The sequence below is a fragment of the Saimiri boliviensis genome, chromosome 11 (genome assembly GCF_048565385.1).
Source record: "Saimiri boliviensis isolate mSaiBol1 chromosome 11, mSaiBol1.pri, whole genome shotgun sequence".
NCBI classification, from domain to species: domain Eukaryota; kingdom Metazoa; phylum Chordata; class Mammalia; order Primates; family Cebidae; genus Saimiri; species Saimiri boliviensis.
The window spans coordinates 24,814,870-24,836,204 of record NC_133459.1 but is presented as its reverse complement, the minus strand read 5'-3'; the positions used below and the strand labels follow the sequence as shown (position 1 = coordinate 24,836,204).

The window sequence follows — 21,335 nt, the reverse complement described above, 5'->3', positions numbered from 1 at the left end:
AACAGGGTCTTATCGTCTGGTGGGATAATCCTTACCTGTTGCTCCTTTGGAGGGCAGATAGAACATCATGATTAGAGATGCATGAAACGTTTAAATTTATCTATATTAATAACAATTTTTAAAAAAGAAACAGTGTCTTGGGTCTTACTATGTTGACAAACTACTGGCCTCAAAAGATCCTCCTGCTTTGGCCTCCCAAAGTGCTGGGATTATAGGCATGATCTACCATGCCCAACCTATCAGTGGGTTTTGTCCAGGCAGTCAGCACTCAGAGAAGAAAGTTCCTGTTGGAGGTGCTGGTAGCTGGGAACTGCGTTTCTGGAGTCCGGTGAGTTCTTGGGGGGCTGTTCAGACCTTATGGAAACTATAATAAGCTTAACTGCAAAGCTTTTTACCTTCCTGAACACATTCATATTCACACACCCATTTGATCTTCAGGTGATGCTGTGAGGTGGCCAGGAATTAACCCCATTTAGCAAGTGGGGAAACTGAAGCCCAGAGAGGTGAAGTACTTGGGTTTTGGGGTTTAGCTGCTGAGAAACCTATGGACTCCTGCCCCACCCACCCATCCACTATCATTTCCTGTTTAGTTTATTTTATTTATTTTTTCCTGGACTGCTCAGCAGGAAATTTTATTTTATTTTTATTTTTTAATTTTTTTTAAAGATGGGGTTTCACCATATTGCTCAGGCTGGTCTTGAACTCCCGACCTGAGGTGATCCGCCCGCCTTGGCCTCCAAAGTGCTTGGATTACAGGCGTTAGCCACCAGTCCCGGCCATTTTATTTTGTTTTAATTTTTGAGACAGAGTCTGGCTCTGTTGCCAAGGCTGGAGTACAGTGAGTGGCACGATCTCGGCTCACTGAAACCTCCACCTCCGAGGTTCAAGCGATTCTCCTGCCTCAGCCTCTTGAGTAGCTAGGATTACAGGTGCATGCCACTACACCCAGCTAATTTTTGTATTTTTAGTAGAGATGGGGTTTCACCATATTGGTCAGGCTGGTCTCGAACTCCTGACCTCATGATCCCCACACCTCAGCCTTCCAAAGTGCTGGGATTACAGGTGTGAGCCACTTCGCCCAGCATTTCCTGGTTCTTAAATCTTCCCTGTGGTGCCTGGGGCAAGACACTAACTGCTCAGTATCTCAGAGCACCAGCTTCCCTTTCTCCTCAGATGCCTTCCCAGGCTTCAGCTCTACGCTTCCCCTAGAACCATCAAGTCTGCTCCTACATTCTCGTTCACTCACCCACTCAACAAACACTAGCTGAGGACCAAAAAACTGTGTGCCAGGTGCATAGGATATGGAATGAACAAAGCACTGCCCACACCCTCAGGTTCACAGACCAGTGGGGAGAAGACACATTATCAGCTGTTTCCAAAACAGTGTGTACACAGAAATGGAGCACAAAAGGGGATCTGGGAATCTCCAAAGAAGGTCACCAAACAGTTTGGGGTATCCCAGTTGGCTCCCTGGAGGTATCATTTGAGTTTTCCTGAAGGATGAGAAATTAGCAAGGCACATGTAGCAGCAGAATCCAGTGGAGGCAGGAGCACGGCAGGTTCAGGTCTTGTGAGCAGCTGGGGGACAAGTTACAGAGCTGACACTGGGGTTTTGGTGGGGGCCAGATCACACAGGACACTGATTTCAAGCGAGGATGCCTCAGCTCTATCTTTTTTTTTTTGAGACGGAGTTTCGCTTTTGTTACCCAGGCTGGAGTGCAATGGCGCGATCTCGGCTCACCGCAACCTCCGCCTCCTGGGCTCAGGCAATTCTCCTGCCTCAGCCTCCTGAGTAGCTGGGATTACAGGCATGCGCCACCACGCCCAGCTAGTTTTTTTTTTTTTTTTTTGTATTTTTAGTAGAGACGGGGTTTCACATGTTGACCAGGATGGTCTCCATCTCTCGACCTTGTGATCCACCGACCTCGGCCTCCCAAAGTGCTGGGATTACAGGCCTCCCAAAGTGCTGGGATTACGGGAGCCACCGCGCCCGGCCTTTTTTTTTTTTTTTTTTTTTTTTTTGAGACGGAGTTTCACTCTTGTTACCCAGGCTGGAGTGCAATGGCGCGATCTCGGCTCACCGCAACCTCCGCCTCCTTGGTTCAGGCAATTCTCCTGCCTCAGCCTCCTGAGTAGCTCGGATTAGAGGCATGTGCCACCATGCCCAGCTACTTTTTTGTATTTTTAGTAGAGACGGGGTTTCACCATATTGACCAGGATGGTCTCGATCTCTTGACCTCGTGATCCACCCTCCTCGGCCTCCCAAAGTGCTGGGATTACAGGCTTGAGCCACCGCGCCCGGCCAGCTCTATCTTGTAGACAGTGAAGAGTCACTTCAGAGCAGATACTGGGTCAGATTTGTGTTTCTAAATGGAGGATGTTGGGATACAAAAGTCTGGAGAGATTCAGTAAGGTACTGGAAGAACAAAATTATGAGAAAGGCGGCCGGGAACAGTGGCTCATGCCTGTAACCCCAGCACTTTGGGAGGCTGAGGTGGGCAGATCACCTGAGGTCGGGAGTTCAAGACCAGCCTGACCAATACTGTGAAACCCCATCTCTGTTAAAAATACAAAGTTAGCCAGGCGTGGTGGTGTGTGCCTGTAATCCCAGCTACTCGGTAAGCCGAGGCAGGAGAATCACTTGAATCCAGGAGGCAGAGGTTGCGGTGAGCCAAGATGGTGCCATTGCACCCCAGCCTAGGAAAAAAGAGAGAAATTCCACCTAAAAAAAAAAAAAAAAAAAAAAAAAGAGAGAGAGACACAGAGAGAGAGAAGGGCAGAGAGGATGGAGAGGAGGGGATGGATCCCCTAGATAGGAAACAGAATTGATGGTGCTGGGATGCAGATTAGATGTGGGAAAGGGGGGGAAGGAGGCAGTGTGCTCAGGATGCCAGATGGGGTCCGGGGAGACAACCCTGGAAGATGGGTGTGACAGGAAATGTTGGTTCCACAGATGGGGAAACCAGGCCTCCAAGAAGTGAAACACACAGGACATGGGTGGGGGCTAAGTACCACATAGTGTCACTGGGTACACAGGAGGGCTTCTGAGCCCATGGGCCCCCAACACCACCCTCCTTGCTCCTGTGGGGAGGCTGCCAGGTTTAGAATCTGCACTTAGACCAGCTCCAAAACTGAGCTGCTGTTACCAGAATCTCCTTCCATCATAACAGGACTTACTCACCTCTAAGGCCCTGGCTTTCTCATCTGTAAAGTGGGGAGGTTGAGAAGTACTGGAAGCCAAGGTCTGTTCATAAGTCTTGGAATCTTGCCAGACTTGGGGTTCCTCTGGCTGTCATCCCCAAGTCTTCCTTGCTGGTGTTCTAGGGCTTAGCACAGGGATCCCCCTCACCTCGTCTTCACTCAGTCTCTGGAACAGTACTTCTCAAACTTTAGTATGCACAGAAATCACATGTAGATCTTGTTATAACATAGATTCCTATTAATCAGGTTTGGAGGCAGGGCTGAGACTTGGCACTTCTACCCAGCTCCCAGATGATGCTGATACTGCTGGTCTGTGGACCACACTCTGAGAAGCTCAGTCTCTTGGCTTTGCAAACTTTCTCCAGGCTAATGACTCCCAAATTTACATTTCCAGTCCAGATCTCTCCAGCTGCTGCTGCTTTTTTTCATTTGTTTTTTTGAGATGGAGTTTCGCTCTTGTTGCCAGGGCTGGAATGCAATGGTGTGATCTCGGTTCACTGCAACCTCTGCCTCCTGGGTTCAAGCAATTCTCCTGCCTCAGCCTCTTGAGTAGCTGGGATTACAGGCATGCATTGCCATGCCCGGCTAATTTTGTATTTTTAGTAGTGACGGTGTTTCTCCATGTTGGTCTCCACGTTGGTCAGGCTGGTCTTGAACTCCCAATCTCAGGTGATCTGCCCACCTCAGCCTCCCAAACTGTTGGGATTACAGGCATGAGCCACCACGCCCGGTCTAGAACTCCAATTTCTAATTACAACTCTTATTTGACATCTCCATTTGGATATTTAAAAGTTACCTTCCACAGAGCTTCCAAAGTAGCTCTTTCCTCAAAACTACTCCTCTCCAATGCTTCCCCCAAAACTCATTCCCCCAAAATCTAGATGTCTTTGAATCTCCTGTTTCACTTATCCTCTGCAAGCAAACTGCCAGCAAGTGCTATCTACTTTACCTCCAAAGCATAGCCTGACCCTGTCCACTCCATGGAGTAGAGATGACCCCCGTTCCACCACCCTAGTCCAAGCCACATCTCTTGCCTGTGCTGCTATAGTAGCCACCAACCTGGTCATCCTGCTTCCCTCCTGCCTCCCCTCCCTGCCCAAATTCTCTACAGAGCAGTCAGAGAAATCTAATTTTTTGAGACAGTCTCGTTCTATCACCCGGGCTGAAGTGCAGTGGCATAATCACCACTCAGAGGCAACCTCTGGCTCCTAGGTTCAAGCAATTCTCATGCCTCAGCCTTGTGAGTTGCCAGGACTACAGTTGTGCGCCACCACACCCAGCTAATTTTTGCATTTTTAGTAGAGACAGAGTTTCACTATGTTGGCCAGGCTGGTCTCGAACTCCTGACCTCAAGTGATCTGCCTGCTTTGGCCTCCCAGAGTGCTGGGATTAATTAAACTCTTTTAGGAGCTTGCACCTCACTTAGAAGTAAATAGACGTCTAATCTCGGCCTACAATGCCTAGCACAACTGGCCTCTGCTTCCTTTCCAGCTGCGTCTTGGGCAAACCCCTGGCTCTGGGGTCACAGCTATATCAACCTCTCATCCCTGAGCTCACCCAGCCCGTTTCCCCCTCACAGCCTTTGTCCTGACTGCCCTCTGCCTCCTGGTCTTGGCTGACCCCTTCTCACCATTCAGATCTCAGCTTCTGGGTTACCTTCCCAGAAAGGCCTTCCCTGACCACCCAAGCTCTCACCCCAGTTTAATTCTGCACGTGTTTTATCAGTAGCTGACCTTGGCCTGTTAAGTGTCCATCTCCCCTACTGGGAGGTAAGACCCATGGAAACAATGAGCTTGTTCTTTACCTGATTCAATCAGCAGCCAGAACAGGGCCAGAATGGGTGCTTAGAAAATACTGCATGAGCAAATGTCATTCCCCAATTTGAGCCAGTTTCCTCATCTATAAAACAGGAATAACAGAGCATCTACCTCATAGGGATAAGATTAAACGAGATATTCATGTGAGCCCCAGGCACAGGGCCTGGCACTTGGTCACCTATGGTTAATAATACTGTTATCAATACCATAATGGAATCCCCTGGCAGGAACGCGTGGGCAGGGCCAGCGGGATTCCCACACACTCCCCAGATGACCTGGTTCCAAGCAGCTGGGCTAATTGGCCCTGGCCCATTTTCTGTCACTGCCAACGTCCTCGAGATCTGATAGCAGAGAGAGGGTAAATTCAGGGATGAAGAGTGGAGGAGAGCATGCTTCAACTCAAAAGTTTATTAGAAAGGCCATGGACAGATGAACCCTGAGTAACCAGCTGAGGAAGAAATGAAGAAAGTCCCGCCCCTCATGGCCCGCCCGCTGGCATTCTGTGAACTCTGTCCCCTTGCCAACCCCGAAAGAAGTCAGCCAAAAAGTGCTTTCCACATCCTCTCTGGGGCTGCCCAGCGTGACCGCAGGGGGTCCACTGGCAGGGCCGAGGTGGATGCTGGTGCCTGAAGCTGGAAGCCAGCAGGGCGTGAGTCCCCTCCTGTAGCAGGAAGTAGTTCTAGAACCCCCAGCAGAACAGAACGGAAAAGGAGCTGACTGGGGATCGAATGAGTTCTGCTAAACAGCCAGAGGCTCTGAGAGAGGTGACACTGGACTGCCTTGGAGGTGTGTGCAGATGGCTACAGATGGCCAATCGTGGGGGTTCCCAGGATGGGATCCCAAAACTGCTTTAAAGAGTCTCAGAGAACCCCAGTGTGACTCAGTTCCCCTCCTGGGGCCGCACTGGCTGTTTCTGCTCCCAGAAAGGCAAATGGATCTTGTAAAAATCCATGGTGGTTGACGCAATTTTTTCCATAAAAAAAGAGTTTGTACAGTGAATCGCTTTCCACCAGCAGAGCCTGAGCCAAGAAGAGTCCGTCCTGGGGAAGGAGAAGGCACTTCTCACACCCTCACTGGGGGTGGTCTGGGCTGGCAGCTTCCCCGGCCCCTCGGGTTCCAGCTCCCTCTGGCCCTGTGACTCCAGCCTGCTCCCTCTGGGAAGCATGCTGCCTCCGTCAAGCTAGCACTGCCCTGTGGCCTGAATGCCTTGGTGCCTCACAGGGTGGTAGACGGCAACTTTCTCACTCGTCGCTGAGCCAGGATGGATGACTCGATGGGCTTCAGCTGTGGGGTGGGCTTGGAGCTGTTGAGTGCGGAGTATGTGGCTGCCATGGCTCCCTGAAAGAGAACAGGGTAGAGGCGGGGAGGTCAGTTCACAATGGCGGGAGATGCAGGGGGAGGGGATGCATGCCCCAAGGGTAGGCTAGCCCCTCTCAGTGTTCCACAGCCCACTGTTTTTGTTTTTGTTTTTGTTTTTTTGAGATGGAGTCTTGGCTCTGTTGCCAGGCTGGAGTACTATGGCACGATCTTGGCTCACTGCAAACTCCGCCTCCCAGGTTCAAGCGATTCTCCTCCCTCTGCCTCCCAAGTAGCTGGGATTACAGGTGTCCACCACCATGCCCAGCTAATTTTTGTATTTTTAGTAGAGACTGGGTTTCACCATGTTGACCAGGCTGGTCTCGAACTCCTGACTTCAAGTGATCCGCCTACCTTGGCCTCCCAAAGTGCTGGGATTATAGGCGTGAGCCACCGCACCTGGTCCCATAGCCCACTGTTAATCTAGCCTCAGTCGTCCTTTATGATCATGAGTCCTGCCTCCCCCATCAGACGGGAGGGTTCAGAGGTCAGCAGCTGTGTCTTCCAGAGGACTGGGGGCTGTGAGTGTACCGTGACACTGTGGCAGTTAGGCTCCCTTACGGCAGGGCTGTATCTTCCTCTCCTGTTTCACCTCATGGCATTTCCTGGCTCTGCCACAAGTCCCTGATCATACCACCTTGGGCTGACCTCCCAGATGCCCAGCAGCCCAAGGGTGGCCATACCTTCACAAGCTGCAGGTCTTGGTGGGACAGCTGGCTTTGGGGAAGCTTGTCTTTCTGGGTGACCCACGGATGCTGCAGAACCTGCTTGGCTGTGAGGCGCTGGTGGGGATCTACGTGTAGCATCTTGGACACCAGGTCCTGGGGACACAGTGGGCAAGGGGTTGGTGGGAGGGCTGCAGGGGAGCAGGCCCCTGATGGGGCACAGGAAGGCAACCATCTCCTGCAAGCTCCTGCCTGAACCCTTGCAGCAGCCCCTGTGATCCACTCTCCACCCTGCTCAGTGCTCCCGCACACAGCCAAGGGTCCTGTCTCCAGGCCTTTGCTGCTCTTGGCCCTTGGTCCTGGAACACCCTTCCATTTCTCCTTTACCTCCAAAAAGCCATGTGGGAAGGTAGGAAAATCCTCAGGTTTGGGCTTTGACAGACTGAGGTTCAAAACTTGCCTTTTGTACTCATCAATTGAGTGCCCTGGGCAAGTTGCTTCAACTCTCTGAGCCTCAGTTTCCCTGCTGAGTATCAGGAATAACCACACCTGCCTCACAGGTTGATGCCGCACAGAGAGGGCTCAATTCTCTCTGGAATACAGATTCCAATAACCAAAAACTGTTGCTAATACTGGAAGCTCACATGCCACCCCCTTGGAGGAGGCTCTGCTTAGTATGGCCAGTTACTCTGCTCTGTGTCTCCATGGTCCACACCTCTGGCCAAGATGGTCTACCTATCTGGGCCACCAGGCACTGCTGTTCCTTGTATGCCAACCTGTATCCCTCACTACACTGTTTCCACAAGGCCAGAGGCCAGGACTGTGGTTATGCAGCCCTCTGTGCTCTACAGGGCCCAGAATGAGAAGGGCCAGTGAATGATCACCAAGTTACCCTAACACGGTACGGGGGTCGTCGGGGTGGTCTGCCTGAGAATCTTCCACTTGGAGAAATACAGCAACAGGGATTTGTAGAACATCTACTTGGAGAAATGAGGCTGTTCACGAACAGCTGAAAAGCCCTGGGACGGGACCCTGCCTCCCTCCTCCAAATGAGGCCATGCAGGCCTTACAGACTCACCTTGGCTGTCTCTGAAACTGTGTTCCAGTTTCCTCCACTGAGGGTAAACTTCCCACTGCCGATCCGGGTTAGGATTTCCTCTGGTGTGTCACTAGGCCCGTTGGCAAATGGAGTGTATCTGCAGAAAAGCCCGCATGGTCTGGGTACAAACTCTGGCCTCTATCCTGGGGCTGGGCTGTGGTGGGAGACTCTGTCTCCCCACAGAAGGGGTGCTCCCAAGGCAGAGCTCCCAGAGGCAGGACCATGTCTCTGTTTCCAGACTATCCTGAGGCAGGGCTGGCTGAGCCTTTCCTATCAGAGAAGCACCACCCAGCCCAAATGCTAGGGCTGCAGGAGTGGGGAAGGGTCCAGGCAAAAGGGCACTCACCCCGCCAGCATGGTGTACAGCAGAATTCCCAGGCTCCAGATGTCACAACCTTCATCGTAGCCCTGGCGCTTCAGCACCTGGCAACAGGGCAGGGCAGGTGGTCAGCCTGGGGGCAGTAGAAAGTTGCCACAGATGCTCCTGCTACTGCAGGAGACAAGGTAGGACAAGGGTCCAAGCCACAAGCTAGATCTTCCCTTGCCAGCTGGGCCAAGGTCACAGAGACTGTAGCCCTGGCCAATGTGGGGCCTCTGGGAGGGGGCACAAGGCCTCCAGTTCCCCCTCTCTTATAGCTGAGGAGGCTGGGCCACTCACCTCGGGCGCCACGAAGTTGGCTGTGTAGCAAGGTGTCATGAGGAGCCCATTCTCAGCCCGCAGCTGTTTGGCAAAACCAAAGTCACAGATGCGCAGGCACTCAGGATTCCCGGACTCGTCCACGTACAGGATGTTGCTGGGCTTCAGGTCCCTGTGCACAACCTAGGGGCAGGGGGCTGGGGTCAGTTCTCAGTGCGGGGAGGTGGCTAGTGGCCCAGGTCAGCTGCCAGGGATGAGAAAGTTACACAGACAGGGCATGGAGAGATGGGTACACAGACCTGGAATCCAAGAGAAGGGGAAAGGGCTGAAATGAGGGCCTTACTGCTGCTGCTACTGCCCACCTGAACTCTGTGTAGGTGTCCACAGGTAGCTCTAAGTCAGCCGGTCCACAACTGAATTCCCAATTCTCCCCTAAAACTACTCATCACATAATCTTACCTCGTGGCAACTCCATCCTTCCTGTTACTTAGGTCAAAATCTAAAAAGTGTCATTCTTTTTTTTTTTTTTTTTTTTTTGGAGATAAGTCTCCCTCTGTCGCCAAGGCTGTCTCGGCTTTCTGCAGCCTCTGCCTCAGCCTCCAGAGTAGCTGGGATTACAGGCACTCCCCATGATGCCTGGATAATTTTTTGTATTTTTAGTAGAGACAAGGTTTCTGACATTTTGACATTTTGGGCTGGATGATTTAAAAAAAAAAAAAAGAGACGGGGTTTTACCATGTTGGCCAGTCTGGTTCCAAACTCCTGACCTCAAGGGATCCACCCGCCTTGGCCTCCCAAAGTGTTGGGATTACAGGCATAAGCCACTGATTTTCCTAATCTTTAGAATCTATGAATACACTGCTTTACGTTTATCTGTAGCATTTGCCATCACTTAACATAATATTCAATTTGTTTTCGGAGTCTGCCCACTGGAATGTAAGCTCCATGAGTGTTTTGCTCACTGCTGTATCCCAGCACTTAAACTAGCTCCTAGTACATGACAGGTATTTAATAAACACCTATTGAATGAATGAATGAATGACACTTACTGCTGAGGCCATAAGCAAATGGCTTTCCTCTGGGCCCTGACTGCTCATCTCTAACTTGAGGGGGCTGAACCACTCCACATTTCATTCTTACTCTTCTCACACTCTGTAAGGTTTTTTTTTTTTTTTTTTTTTTTTTTTTGAGACAGGGTCTCTGTTGCCCAGGCTGGAGTACAGTAGCATGATCATGGCTCACTGCACCCACAACCTCCGACTCAAGTGATCCTCCCACCTCAACCTCCCGAGTAGCTGGGACTAGAGGTGTGTGTCACCACACCTAGCTAATTTTTAAAACTTTTTTTTTTTTTTTAAAGACAGGGTCTCGCTATGTTGCCCAGGCTGGTCTTGAACTCCTGGGCTTAAGTGACCCTCCTGTCCGGGCCTCCCAAAATGCTGGGATTATAGGTGTGAGTCACTGTGCCTGGCCTGTACAGTTCTTTTCATAATCAATCCTCTAACTATCAATTACCAATACCTCTCAGATCTCTAACCCTAGTCCAGAACTTTCCTGAGTCTTGGCTCATAAATCCAGTTGCCTACCACATGGCAACCATGGGATGTTCCACAGAGCCTCAAACTCAACACATCCTACACTAAACTCCTCATGTCCTCATCCTGTTCCTTCTCCCCTGAGCTAATGGAACCTCCCTGGGCATTGTCAAAAATCCTTCAAAGGCTCCCTATCTGCAAGACAAAGCCCCAGCCAAAGTCCCTAGCCTAACATGGGAGGCACAGCCATCACCTGTTCCAGCCTCATTGTCCATTGCATCCCCTCAGGTGCCCAGAGCTCAGGGATCAGAGCCCAGGGGCTCCTTTTGTAACAACCATAACCCTACATCTGTGCAATGCCCATACCCAGTGCAGGGCCTAGCACAGAGCAAATGCAAAGTGAACTTTGTGCAATGAATGAACAAATCACACCTCTGAAACACAGAGACACCTTGCAGGTTAGATTAGTAGAGTTCAAGTTTGTTTTTTTTGTTTTTTCTTTTTTTTGAGATGGCGTCTTGCTCTGACCCACCAGGTTGGAGTGCAGTGGCACAATCTTGGCTCACTGCAACCTCCAACTCCTGGGTTCAAGTGAGTCTCCTGCCTCAGCCTCCTGAGGGATTACATGCGTGCACTACCATTCCTGGCTAATTTTTTTTTTGTATTTTTAGTAGAGACTGGGTTTTCACCATGCTAGCCAGGCTGGTCTCGCACTCCTGACCTCAAGTTATCTACCCACCTTGGCCTCCCAAAGTGATGGAATTATAGGCATGAGCCACTGCACCTGGCCACAGTTAGTTGGTTTTATTCAGATAGTCCTTTCACAGTCTCAGTTGATCCCCAAGCCCTCCAGCAGTGCCCGTGGTGCCTGTGAAGAGGGTAGGCATGGCCCAGCACAGTCCACCTTCACAGGGAGAGAAGTGCCAGGCAGTTAAGGGCGAAAGGGCCACACTGTTAGGGCGGCCCCAGCAGCGAACTGTATCCAAGTCTCAGAGAAGGTCCCTTGGGCTCTCTCCTTCAAACACAATCATATAGCCCACAGCACAAGGCCAGGTCCCCAGGAATGTGGACTCTTCCCCACCGAGGGCCCAGCCAAGCTTTGTAGAGGTCAGGAATGCTCAGCTTGGCTGAGGACACCAACTACCCCGTACAAGAGAACTCTGGCCTTCAGCCTGGAAAGCTGTCAGCCCCTGAGGCTTTCACCTCGATAGGCTGCTGGCCTTTAAAAAAAAACAAACAAAAAGAAGAGAACTCCCAGTTTACAAAGAACGCTCCCAGTCACGATCTCACTGGAGCCACCCACCACACCTCCGCAGGTGGACAGGGATTATTAGCTCCGTTTTACAGAAGAGAAAACCAAGGCTCTGAGAGGACAATTTTCTTTTCTCTTTTGAGACAAACTTGCCAGTGGCACAATCTCGGCTCACTGCAACTTCCATCCCGGGTTCAAGCAATTTTCATGTCTCAGCTTCCCAAGTAGCTGGAATTACAGGTGTGTACCACCACGCCTAGCTAATTTTTGTATTATAGAGACAGGGTTTCACCATGTTGGCTAGGCTGGTTTCAAACTCTGGCCTCCAGTGATCTGCCCACCTTGGCCTCCCAAAGTGCTGGGATCACAGGTGTGAGCCACTGCACCTGGCCTGAGAGGACAATTGACTTGCATGTAAGTCAGAGGCAGAGGCAAGACCAGGACCCAGTTCTGAACTTAATTCCACAGTCTTTCCTGTTTAGCATAGCACACATGACACTCCTGGGACACAGGGATATAGAAGTTGTTGATCTTTTTTCCTATCCTACTACAACATACAGAAATGACAAACCCCTGCAGGAAACTGTCTCACCACTGCCCAGTATCAGAATAGTAGGGATGGTGAGTTGGGGAGGAGAAGCACAGCTTGAAAAAGCCCCACAGGTGATTCTGATACCTGACCCTCAGGTGTGTATGTAGGGGGAGGAAAAGTATAGTCTCATATCTCACTGCATGGAAAATCACAATGGGCTGGGCAAGTAACCAGTGAAGCCAGGCAGAGTGGGAAACTCTAATCCATCTAAAGAGGGCATCGGCTACCTGGCTCCAGCTGACAGTCGCTATGTAGCAACTCAGACCCAGTTTTCTAAAAAGCAGCCAAATTACCAAACCTTACGAAACTACACCTCAAATCAAAAAAACACCCCTTATCAGTGGCCAGGTGCAGTGGCTCACACCTGTAATCCCAGAACTTTGGGAAGCTGAGGTGGGCGGATCACAAGGTCAGGAGTTTGAGACCAGCTTGGCCAACATGGTGAAACTCCGTCTCTACTAAAAATACAAAAATTGGGCCGGGCGCGGTGGCTCAAGCCTGTAATTCCAGCACTTTGGGAGGCCGAGGCGGGTGGATCACGAGCTTGAGAGATCGAGACCATCCTGGTCAACATGGTGAAACCCCGTCTCTACTAAAAATACAAAAAATTAGCTGGGCATGGTGGTGCGTGCCTGTAATCCCAGCTACTCAGGAGGCTGAGGCAGGAGAATTGTTTGAACCCAGGAGGCGGAGGTTGCGGTGAGCCGAGATCGTGCCATTGCACTCCAGCCTGGGTAACAAGAGCGAAACTCCGTCTCAAAAAAAAAAAAAAATAAATAGGCTGGGCGCGGTGCTCAAGCCTGTAATCCCAGCACTTTGGGAGGCCGAGGTGGGTGGATCACGAGGTCAAGAGATCGAGACCAGCCTGGTCAACATGGTGAAACCCCGTCTCTACTAAAAATACAAAAAATTAGCTGGACATGGTGGTGCATGCCTGTAATCCCAGCTACTCAGGAGGCTGAGGCAGGAGAATTGCCTGAACCCAGGAGGCGGAGGTTGCGGTGAGCCGAGATCGCGCCATTGCACTCCAGCCTGGGTAACAAGAGTGAAACTCCGCCTCAAAAAAAAAAAAAGAAAAAAGAAAAAAAAAAAAAGAAATAAATAAAATAAAAATACAAAAATTAGCTGGGTGTGACGGTGCATGCCTGTAATCCCAGCTACTGGGGAGGCTGAGGCAGGAAAACGGCTTGAACCCAGGAGGTGGAGGTTGCAGTAAGCTGAGATCCTGCCACTGCACTCCTGCCTGGGTGACAGAGCAAGACTCCATCTCAAAACAAACAGACAAAAAAACCAACAAAAACACACCCCTTATCTTGCAGGCCAAACAAAATATATGTGTAGGCCAAATGCAGGCACTGAGGCAATAGGCCGTGACCTCCAGAAGAGTTAGGATTCCTGTCACAGGAAGGAGTCGGGCAGGCCAGGGTGTGAAGCCCGGCTTTACCATCCACTCATAGCTGTGTGGTCTTGGGCATGCCAATTAACCTCTCTAGCCCTCAGTTTCCTCATTTATAAAATAGGGCTGATAACAGCATTCAACCCTAGGCTTACAGGGAAGAACAGGAATATTTAGCACAGGGCTTGGGAGATGACAGATGTCACAGTAACCCCAGAACTGCCTGGGACTGAACCCCTCTGTCATGCTGGATGTTAAGATACAGTGACTGCTTATGAAGAAGCACTTAAAAAGTAGAGACCAAAGACGGCTGTCCAAAGCAGCATCGTACCACATGCATGCGTTCAGAGCACAGGCTTGGCCAGGCACAGTGGCTCACACCTGTAATCCCAGCACTCTGGGAGGCTGAGATGGGTGGATCACCTGAAGTCAGGAGTTCATGACCAGCCTGGCCAATATGGTGAAACCCCATCTCTACTAAAAAAATACAAAAAATCAGCTGGGCATGGTGGCGGGCACCTGTAATCCTAGCTACTTGGGAGGCTGAGGCAGAAGAATCTCTTGAACCCATTAGGCAGAGGTTGCAGTGAGCCGAGATCACGCCATTGCACTCCAGCCTGGGCAACAGAGCGAGACTCAATCTCAGGAAAAAGGAGCACAGGCTCTGGGCTGGGTGCAGTGGCTCACGCCTGTAATTTCAGCAGTTTGGGAGGCTGAGGTGGGAGAACTGCTTGAGCTCAGGAGTTTGAGGCAACAGGGTGAGACCCTGTCTCTACAGAAAAAAATTTAACAATTAGCCAGGTGTGGTGGCATGGCTGTAGTCCTATCTATGCAGGGTGGGGATTGTTGAGGAGGGAGGAGCACTTGAGCCTGGGAGGTCAAGGCTGCAGGGAGCCATGATCATGCCACTGTACTCCAGACGGGGTGATAGAGTGAGACACTGTCTCAAAAGAGTTAATATGTAAAGTGCACAGACCCCCGCCTGGCCTGTGGAAAGTGGCATGTAGAATCAGTGCCATCAGCAGCAGTATGAAATGATTTGCATTTAGGCACCTGTGACTGGCCAAAAAAGAAGTGAAGTTGTTCAAAGTGAATCATCTGGTTAAAGAGAGAAGCCCTCTCACTCCTGCAACATACGATGAAAAGGACAGACAACCCAATTTTTAAAAATGGACAAAAGACTTGAAGAGGCATTCATAAAAGAGGCCGTCCAAATGGCAGTACACATATGAAGAAGTGTTCAACTTCATTAATCACCAGAAAAATGCAAATTAAAACTACAATGAGATACCACTCCACACCCACCAGAATAGCAATGATTGAAGAGATTAAAAATACCAACTTTTGGCAAGTACCAGAACTCTCACACACTTCTGTTGGGAGTATGAATTAGTAAAACCACTCTGGAAAACTGTTTGGCAATATCTGCTAAAGACGAACACACAAACACTCTGACCCAGCAATTCCACTGCTAGGTATACGACCGACATTAAAATGTACATATGTTCACCAAAAGATAGAATGTCACAGCAGCATTATTTGTGATGGTCAAAAATCTGGTAACCATCCGGTGTCTATTAACAGAATGGATAATTAATCGTGGTCTGTAGAGTTTTACACAGCAATGAAAATGAATGAATAGCAGCCACAACAACGTAGATAGATGTCAAAGACAACACTGAATGGCAGAAGCCAGATACAAAAGAGAACGTTTTTATGAAATTCAAAAATGGGGCCGGGCACGGTGGCTCATGCCTATAATCCCAGCACTTTGGGAGGCTGAGGTGGGTGGATCGCTTGAGGTCAGGAGTTCGAGACCAGCCTGGCCAACATAGTGAAATCTTGTCTCTACTAAAAATGCAAAAAATTAGCTGGATGTGGTGGCGGGTGCCTATAATACTTGGGAGGCTGAGATAGGAGAATTGTTTGAACCTGGGAGGCAGAGGTTACAGTGAGGTGAGACCAGAGCCACTGCACTCCAGCCTGGGCAAGAAGAACAAAACCCCATCTCAAAAAAAAAAAAAAAAAAAAAAAAAGAAAAGAAAAAAGAAATAAAAAAACGGGCAAAATGAACCTATTAGAATTTAGCTTAGGCTTGTTATCCTTGGGTGGGTGGGCTCTAGGAGAACTGGAAGTGCTTTGTTTATTGATCTGGGTACTGGTTACACAGGTATATTCACTTTTTGAAAATTCGTTGACTTGTCCATTATGATTTGTGTACTTCTCGGTGTTTATGCAATGCTTCAATACAAAGACAATATTAAAACAAACAGGGGTCCGAATGGACCATGCTTCCTGGTCATCCGCTTCCCATCCCTCAGCTCCTGTGGGATTCCCAGTTTATTGACCACAGCTACTGCTGCTGACAAACCAACCCGGAGTAACCCCTCCAAACATCTCAACAAGAGCTTCCCATTCCTCATCATCTGCTCCGGTATTAGCAAAGAGCCAGAAACTCTGAAGATACATACGTTCCTAGCTTTGGGAAGGAGACAACTTCCTCCAACAACATCCTCACCAAGTGGTTATCTATACTTGGAGCTTTGAACATCCCTAGTGGAAAGGGCTCACTGCCTCTGGAGAGTGCCTCTTCACCAAGTTCCTCCTTGCTCTGAGCTTCAGGTGACCCACAGGTACACTGGCTTGCCTGTTTTCTAAACCTTCTTAAGTTTAATGAGTACTCACTTAAGAACAAAACAGAAAAAGGAAACAGATTTACTCTCTGACCTGACATGTTAAATATTAGTCTATTGCACTGGGATTTCAAAAACCAAAGCCACTTCAAACATGATGCACAGGGGGTAACCAAACTGGAGCTTTGGTTAAGAGGTAAAGTTCTTTTTAACAGAATTTCTCCTAAAAAATTAGACATAATCAGGCATTGCCACTTTCACAATCCTAATGAAATACTCAACTCAGTCAAAATTCTGAAAGGATGAAACCATCAGATGAGGATCTTTTTTTTTTTTTTGAGATGGAGTCTCGCTCTGTTGCCCAGGCTGGAGTGTAATGGCATGGTCTTGGCTCACTACAACCTCCATCTCCGGGGTTCAAGTGATTCTCTGGCCTCAGCCTTCTGAGTAGCTGGGATTACAGCATGCACCACCACGCCCAGATAATTTTTGCATTTTTAGTAGAGACAGGGTTTCACTGTCTTGGCCAGGCTTGTCTTGAACTCCTGACCTCGTGATCTGCCTGCCTCAGCCTCCCAAAGTACTGGGATCACAGGTGTGAGCCACCACACCTGGCCTAGATAAGGAGATCGGATGGTTACCACCTGCCATGACTAAAGGGAGGCAGCGTGATACTGTGGGCTTGTGGATGTGATGCACTGTGAAGTCAGTGTACCTCCAGAGAGGGGATGATCTCGGCCTTCTTTTTTATTTTTATTTTTTATTTGAGACAGGATTTTGCTCTGTCATCTAGGCTTGAGTGCATTGGTGTGATTTCAGGTCACTGCAACCTCTGCCTCCCAGATTCAAGTGATTCTTGTGCTTCAGCCATCAGAGTAGCTGGGATTACAGGCACATGCCACCATGCCCTGTTAATTTTTGTATTTTTGGTAGAGATAGGGTTTCACCATATTGGCCAGACTGGTCTTGAACTCTTGGCCTCAAGTAATCTGCCCACCTTGGCTTCCCAAAGTACCGGGATTACAGGCATAAGCCGCCACGCTTGGCCCAAACTTAGCCATCTGAACCTTATTCCCATCCCCCTCAAAAAGTTAAAGCCAATAATTATGTTAGAGCAACTTGCAGTTTATAGGAGATACAGGCAATGGAGAAATAATGTAAATGATGCCAAGAGGCAGCCAACAGACAAATTCAGAATGTGAGACATTGCACAGAACTGATATTCAATAAGTCGGTGGCAGAAAAAAGGGAGGTCTAGCTCTGAAGGTGACATGGGTGTACACATTTAACAAAACTCATCAAAATGGACCCTTGAAATCTACTGTATGCGAATTTTCCTCCAGGTGTTTTTTTTTTTTTTTTTGAGACAGAGTCTCGCTCTGTCGCCAGGTGCCAGGCTGGAGTGCAGTGGCACAATCTCAGCTCACTGCAACCTCCTCCTCCTGGGTTCAGGCAATTCTCCTGCCTCAGCCTCCTGAGTAGCTGGGGCTACAGGCACGTGCCACCACACCGGGCTAATTTTTGTATTTTTTAGTAGAGACGGGGTTTCGCCATGTTGGCCAGGATGGTCTCCATCTCTTGACCTCGTGATCCTCCCACCTCGGCCTCCCAAAGTGCTGGGATTACAGGCGTGAGCCATTGCGCCCGGCCTTTTTTTTTTTTTTTTTTTTTTTTTTAAAGAGGCTCGGTAAAATGGCTTACACCTGTAATCCTAGCACTGTGGGAGGCCAAGGTGGGCAATCACTTGAGCTCAGGAGTTCAAGACAAGCCTGAGCAACATGGCAAAACTCCATCTCTACAAAAAATACGAAATTTTTTGTATTTCTTTTTCGTATTTTGTGTGGTAATGCACGCTTGTGGTCCCACCATTTGGGAGGCTGAAGTGGGAGGATCACTTGAGCCCAAGGTCGAGGCTGCAGTGAACCACGATTGTGTCATTGCACTCCAGCCTGGGCAACAGAGGGAGACCCTGTCTCAAAAAAAAAAGAGAGAGATTTATCCACTGAATGAAATGTGTGGACCTTGCAGATATGGTAATTTCAATAAGCCAGTCAAAAAAGACATTTTTGACAGCACAACAGCGGGTGGATGCGGTGGCTCACGCCTGTAATCCCAGCACTTTGGGAGGCCGAGGTGGGCAGATCACCTGAGGTCAGGAGTTTGAGACCAGCCTGGCCAACATGGTAAAAACCCTGTCTCTACTAAAAATACAAAAAAATTTGCCAGGTATGGTGGTGGGTGCCTGTAATCCAGCTATTCAGGAGGCTGAGGCAGGAAAATCACCTGAATCCAGGAGGCAGAGGTTGCAGTGAACAGAGATTATGTCACTGAACTCCAGCTTGCGCAACAAGAGCGAGACTCCATCTCAAAAAGGAAAGAAAAAAATCATTCTCTGCCTGGCATTAAATATTAAAAAAAAAAAAAAAAAAAAAGGCTGGGCACAGTGGCTCACACTTGTAATCCCAGCACTTTGGGAAGCTGAGGCAGGTGGATCACCTGAGGTCGGGAGTTTGAGACCAGCCTGACCAACATGGAAAAACCCTGTCTTTACTAAAAATACAAAATTAGCCAGGCGAGGTGGCACATGCCTGTAATCCCAGCTACTTGGGAGGCTGTGGCAGGAGAATCGCTTGAACCCATGAGGTGGAGGTTTCAGTGAGCCGAGATCGTACAATTAATTGCACTCCGGCCTGGGCAACAAGAGCAAAACTCCGTCGGAAAAAAAAAAAAAAAGACAGTAGGGGAACTGTGTCTATGGACTGGGTACTATGTAAAAACACGTAACAACCTCATACACCAAGACCTGGACTCAGCCAAGTGGGCTCTGCAGCCTGCATTCTTAACCCCCACGCTGTCTGATCAAGAGCACCCTAAAACACCTCATCCAGAGAGAAGCTAATGCTACTGTTTTGGGCTTGAATACACTGTAATGAACTTTCCTACCTCACTGTCATCTAGTGCTCACCTGCCTTGTGCAGTGATGAAGGCTCAACTCTGCCATTTGGACCTCCACTTCTTCTGCAGTCCCTGCTACATTTCCAGCAGAATTCCCTTCGGCATCCATTTCCTCTGCCTTAGCAACTGAACCCATAGTCAAATTCACCTCCCTGAAGCCTTGCAGCTCTCCCACAGTGAACCTGACGCTTCCTAACTCCAAAGCCACTCCCCACCTAAATTCTTCAGTTTGAAATCCTTCCATTCTTCCCTGGCTATGTGACCTAGAGCAAATGACCTTTCATCTCTGAGCTCCAGTCTTCTTACCTATGAAGTGGGACCAATAACAGCATCTGTCTCAGAGCTGTTGTGAAAATCAATTGAGATAATGTAAGGAAACTTTATCTTATTTATTTATTTATCTTTTAGATGGAGTTTCACTCTGTTGCCCACACTGGAGTGCAATGGCATGATCTCGGCGCACTGCAACCTCCACCTCCCAGGTTCAAGCCATTCTCCTGCCTCAGCCTTCCAAGTAGCTGGGATTCCAGGCACCTGCCACCACGCCCAGCTAATTTTTTTGTATTTTAGTAGAGACGAGCTTTTACCATGTTGGCCAGCCTGGTCTCGAACTCCTGACCTCAAGTGACCCGCCTGCCTCAGCCTCCCAAGGGGCTGGGATCACAGGTGTCAGCCACTGTGCCTGGCCTGGAAACTTCATGTTACGCTAAACCTTTCCATGGTGCCTGGCACACAGTAGATACTGAATAACTTTCCATACCTTCCCTTTCACAATTTGGCCACATCTCTCCCTCCCTCCTTTGCACGCATCCACCCACACAGCCCTAGTCTCCCCTCAGTTTAGCTGGCTGGAGGCTGCCATTCCTGGGCCAGCATGTGGTTCATGTGGTCTGCTGATGGTATAACCCTTGGCATTCCCCTACCACCTCCCCGAATCCAGACTCACCCCCTGTGAGTGCAGATACTCCACAGTTTTGCCGATGGTGTGCAGGACAAAGCTGGCCTCCCGCTCCGAGAAGAACTTCTGCCGCAGGATCTTGTCCAGCAGCTCCCCGCCCCGCATCAGCTCTGTCACCAGGTACACGTGTTTGCCATCATCGTACACCTGCCAAAGACCTCACCATCAGGCTCTTCTCCCCAGTGTCAGGCCTGGACGCCCTAGTCAGCAGCATTCCAGAGCGGGGAAGAATGACATGAGCCTTAGGCATGTGTTCGGCTGTGCACTTCAGTGGCCCTGCCCTCCCCGAAAAGAGGATGCTGACACTGGTCCCCTGATAGGCAAGAAGGTCTTCAGAAAATGCTTGAGTCTGAAGGAGGGCCCTTGGGGTATGGCCAGACTGCAGAGACCAAGGGTCCTCATTCACCTTCACATGAGCCCTGGAAGGAGGATGAGAAGTCAAAGGAATGGAAAACCTGAGACAAATCCTGGAGAGTTGAGTTCCTGGTCCCACCCCAGTCTCAAGGAACGCACTCACATCTTTCAGAGTGATGATGTTGGGGTGCTGGCCGTACCGCAGAAGAATCTCAATCTCTTCTGAAGGATCCCGCTTACTCTTGTCAATGACCTGAAGAAAGGGGCATGCACATGGCAGTGTCAGGGTGACAGGCTCCAGGGTCCTCCCCTGCTACGGAGCAGGCCTGGAGGTCTCAGCCACACCCCTTTCATCCATCTGCAGAGCTCAGGCACCACCCCTCCCTGCCAGATGGAAACCTGCCCCCAGCCCGGCAGCCTTGGCTGAGATACGTTCAGGAGGCCCACCTTGACGGCATACTCCATGTTGGTGGCCTTGTGGACACAGCGCTTGCACACGGAGTAGGAGCCCACACCGATCGTCTCCTTTACCACGTAGCCATCACTAAAAACCACGTTCTTCCCATGGAGTTGCTGTAGGAGACCAAAAATTGTGGCTGACCCCTGGCTCCAGAGTGCTAGGGGTCATCTCCCAGCACCCAAGGTCTTGGCTCAGTAGAGATGGCACCAGGAAAGAGCCAGGAGGCTTGGGGTGGAGTGCTGGCCATGTGACTGCAGGTGAGAGCCTGCCTACCCCTCTCTGGGCCTCAGTTTTCTTTTATTTTTTTGAGATGGAGTCTTGTTCTTTCACCAGGCTGGAGTGCAGTGCTGCAATCTTGGCTCACTGCAACCTCTGGCTCCCGGATTCAGGCGATTCCCCTGCCTCAGCCTCCTGAGTAGCTGGGA

The 21,335-nt window shown here is 49.8% G+C and overlaps 1 protein-coding gene and 1 pseudogene across 3 annotated transcripts in view; one reads left to right on the top strand and one right to left on the bottom strand.

The window, feature by feature from the left end:
• Positions 1–12: 12 nt before the first annotated feature.
• LOC120366212 (U8 small nucleolar RNA) lies at positions 13–123 on the top strand (annotated as a pseudogene).
• A 5,288-nt stretch (positions 124–5,411) lies between these two features.
• Positions 5,412–21,335, bottom strand: part of RPS6KA1 (ribosomal protein S6 kinase A1) — a 48,044-nt gene continuing 32,120 nt past the window's right edge. For all 3 annotated transcript variants that reach the window (XM_039473872.2, XM_010345379.3, XM_003934808.4), the window contains 8 exons: positions 20,898–21,023; positions 20,614–20,703; positions 20,085–20,243; positions 8,797–8,958; positions 8,485–8,561; positions 8,118–8,235; positions 7,058–7,195; positions 5,412–6,356 (listed from right to left, as the gene is read on the bottom strand). In XM_039473872.2, the coding sequence (XP_039329806.1) occupies positions 6,234–6,356; positions 7,058–7,195; positions 8,118–8,235; positions 8,485–8,561; positions 8,797–8,958; positions 20,085–20,243; positions 20,614–20,703; positions 20,898–21,023 (993 nt within the window). In that variant the 3' untranslated portion in view covers positions 5,412–6,233. The remainder of the gene's footprint in view (positions 6,357–7,057; positions 7,196–8,117; positions 8,236–8,484; positions 8,562–8,796; positions 8,959–20,084; positions 20,244–20,613; positions 20,704–20,897; positions 21,024–21,335) is intronic.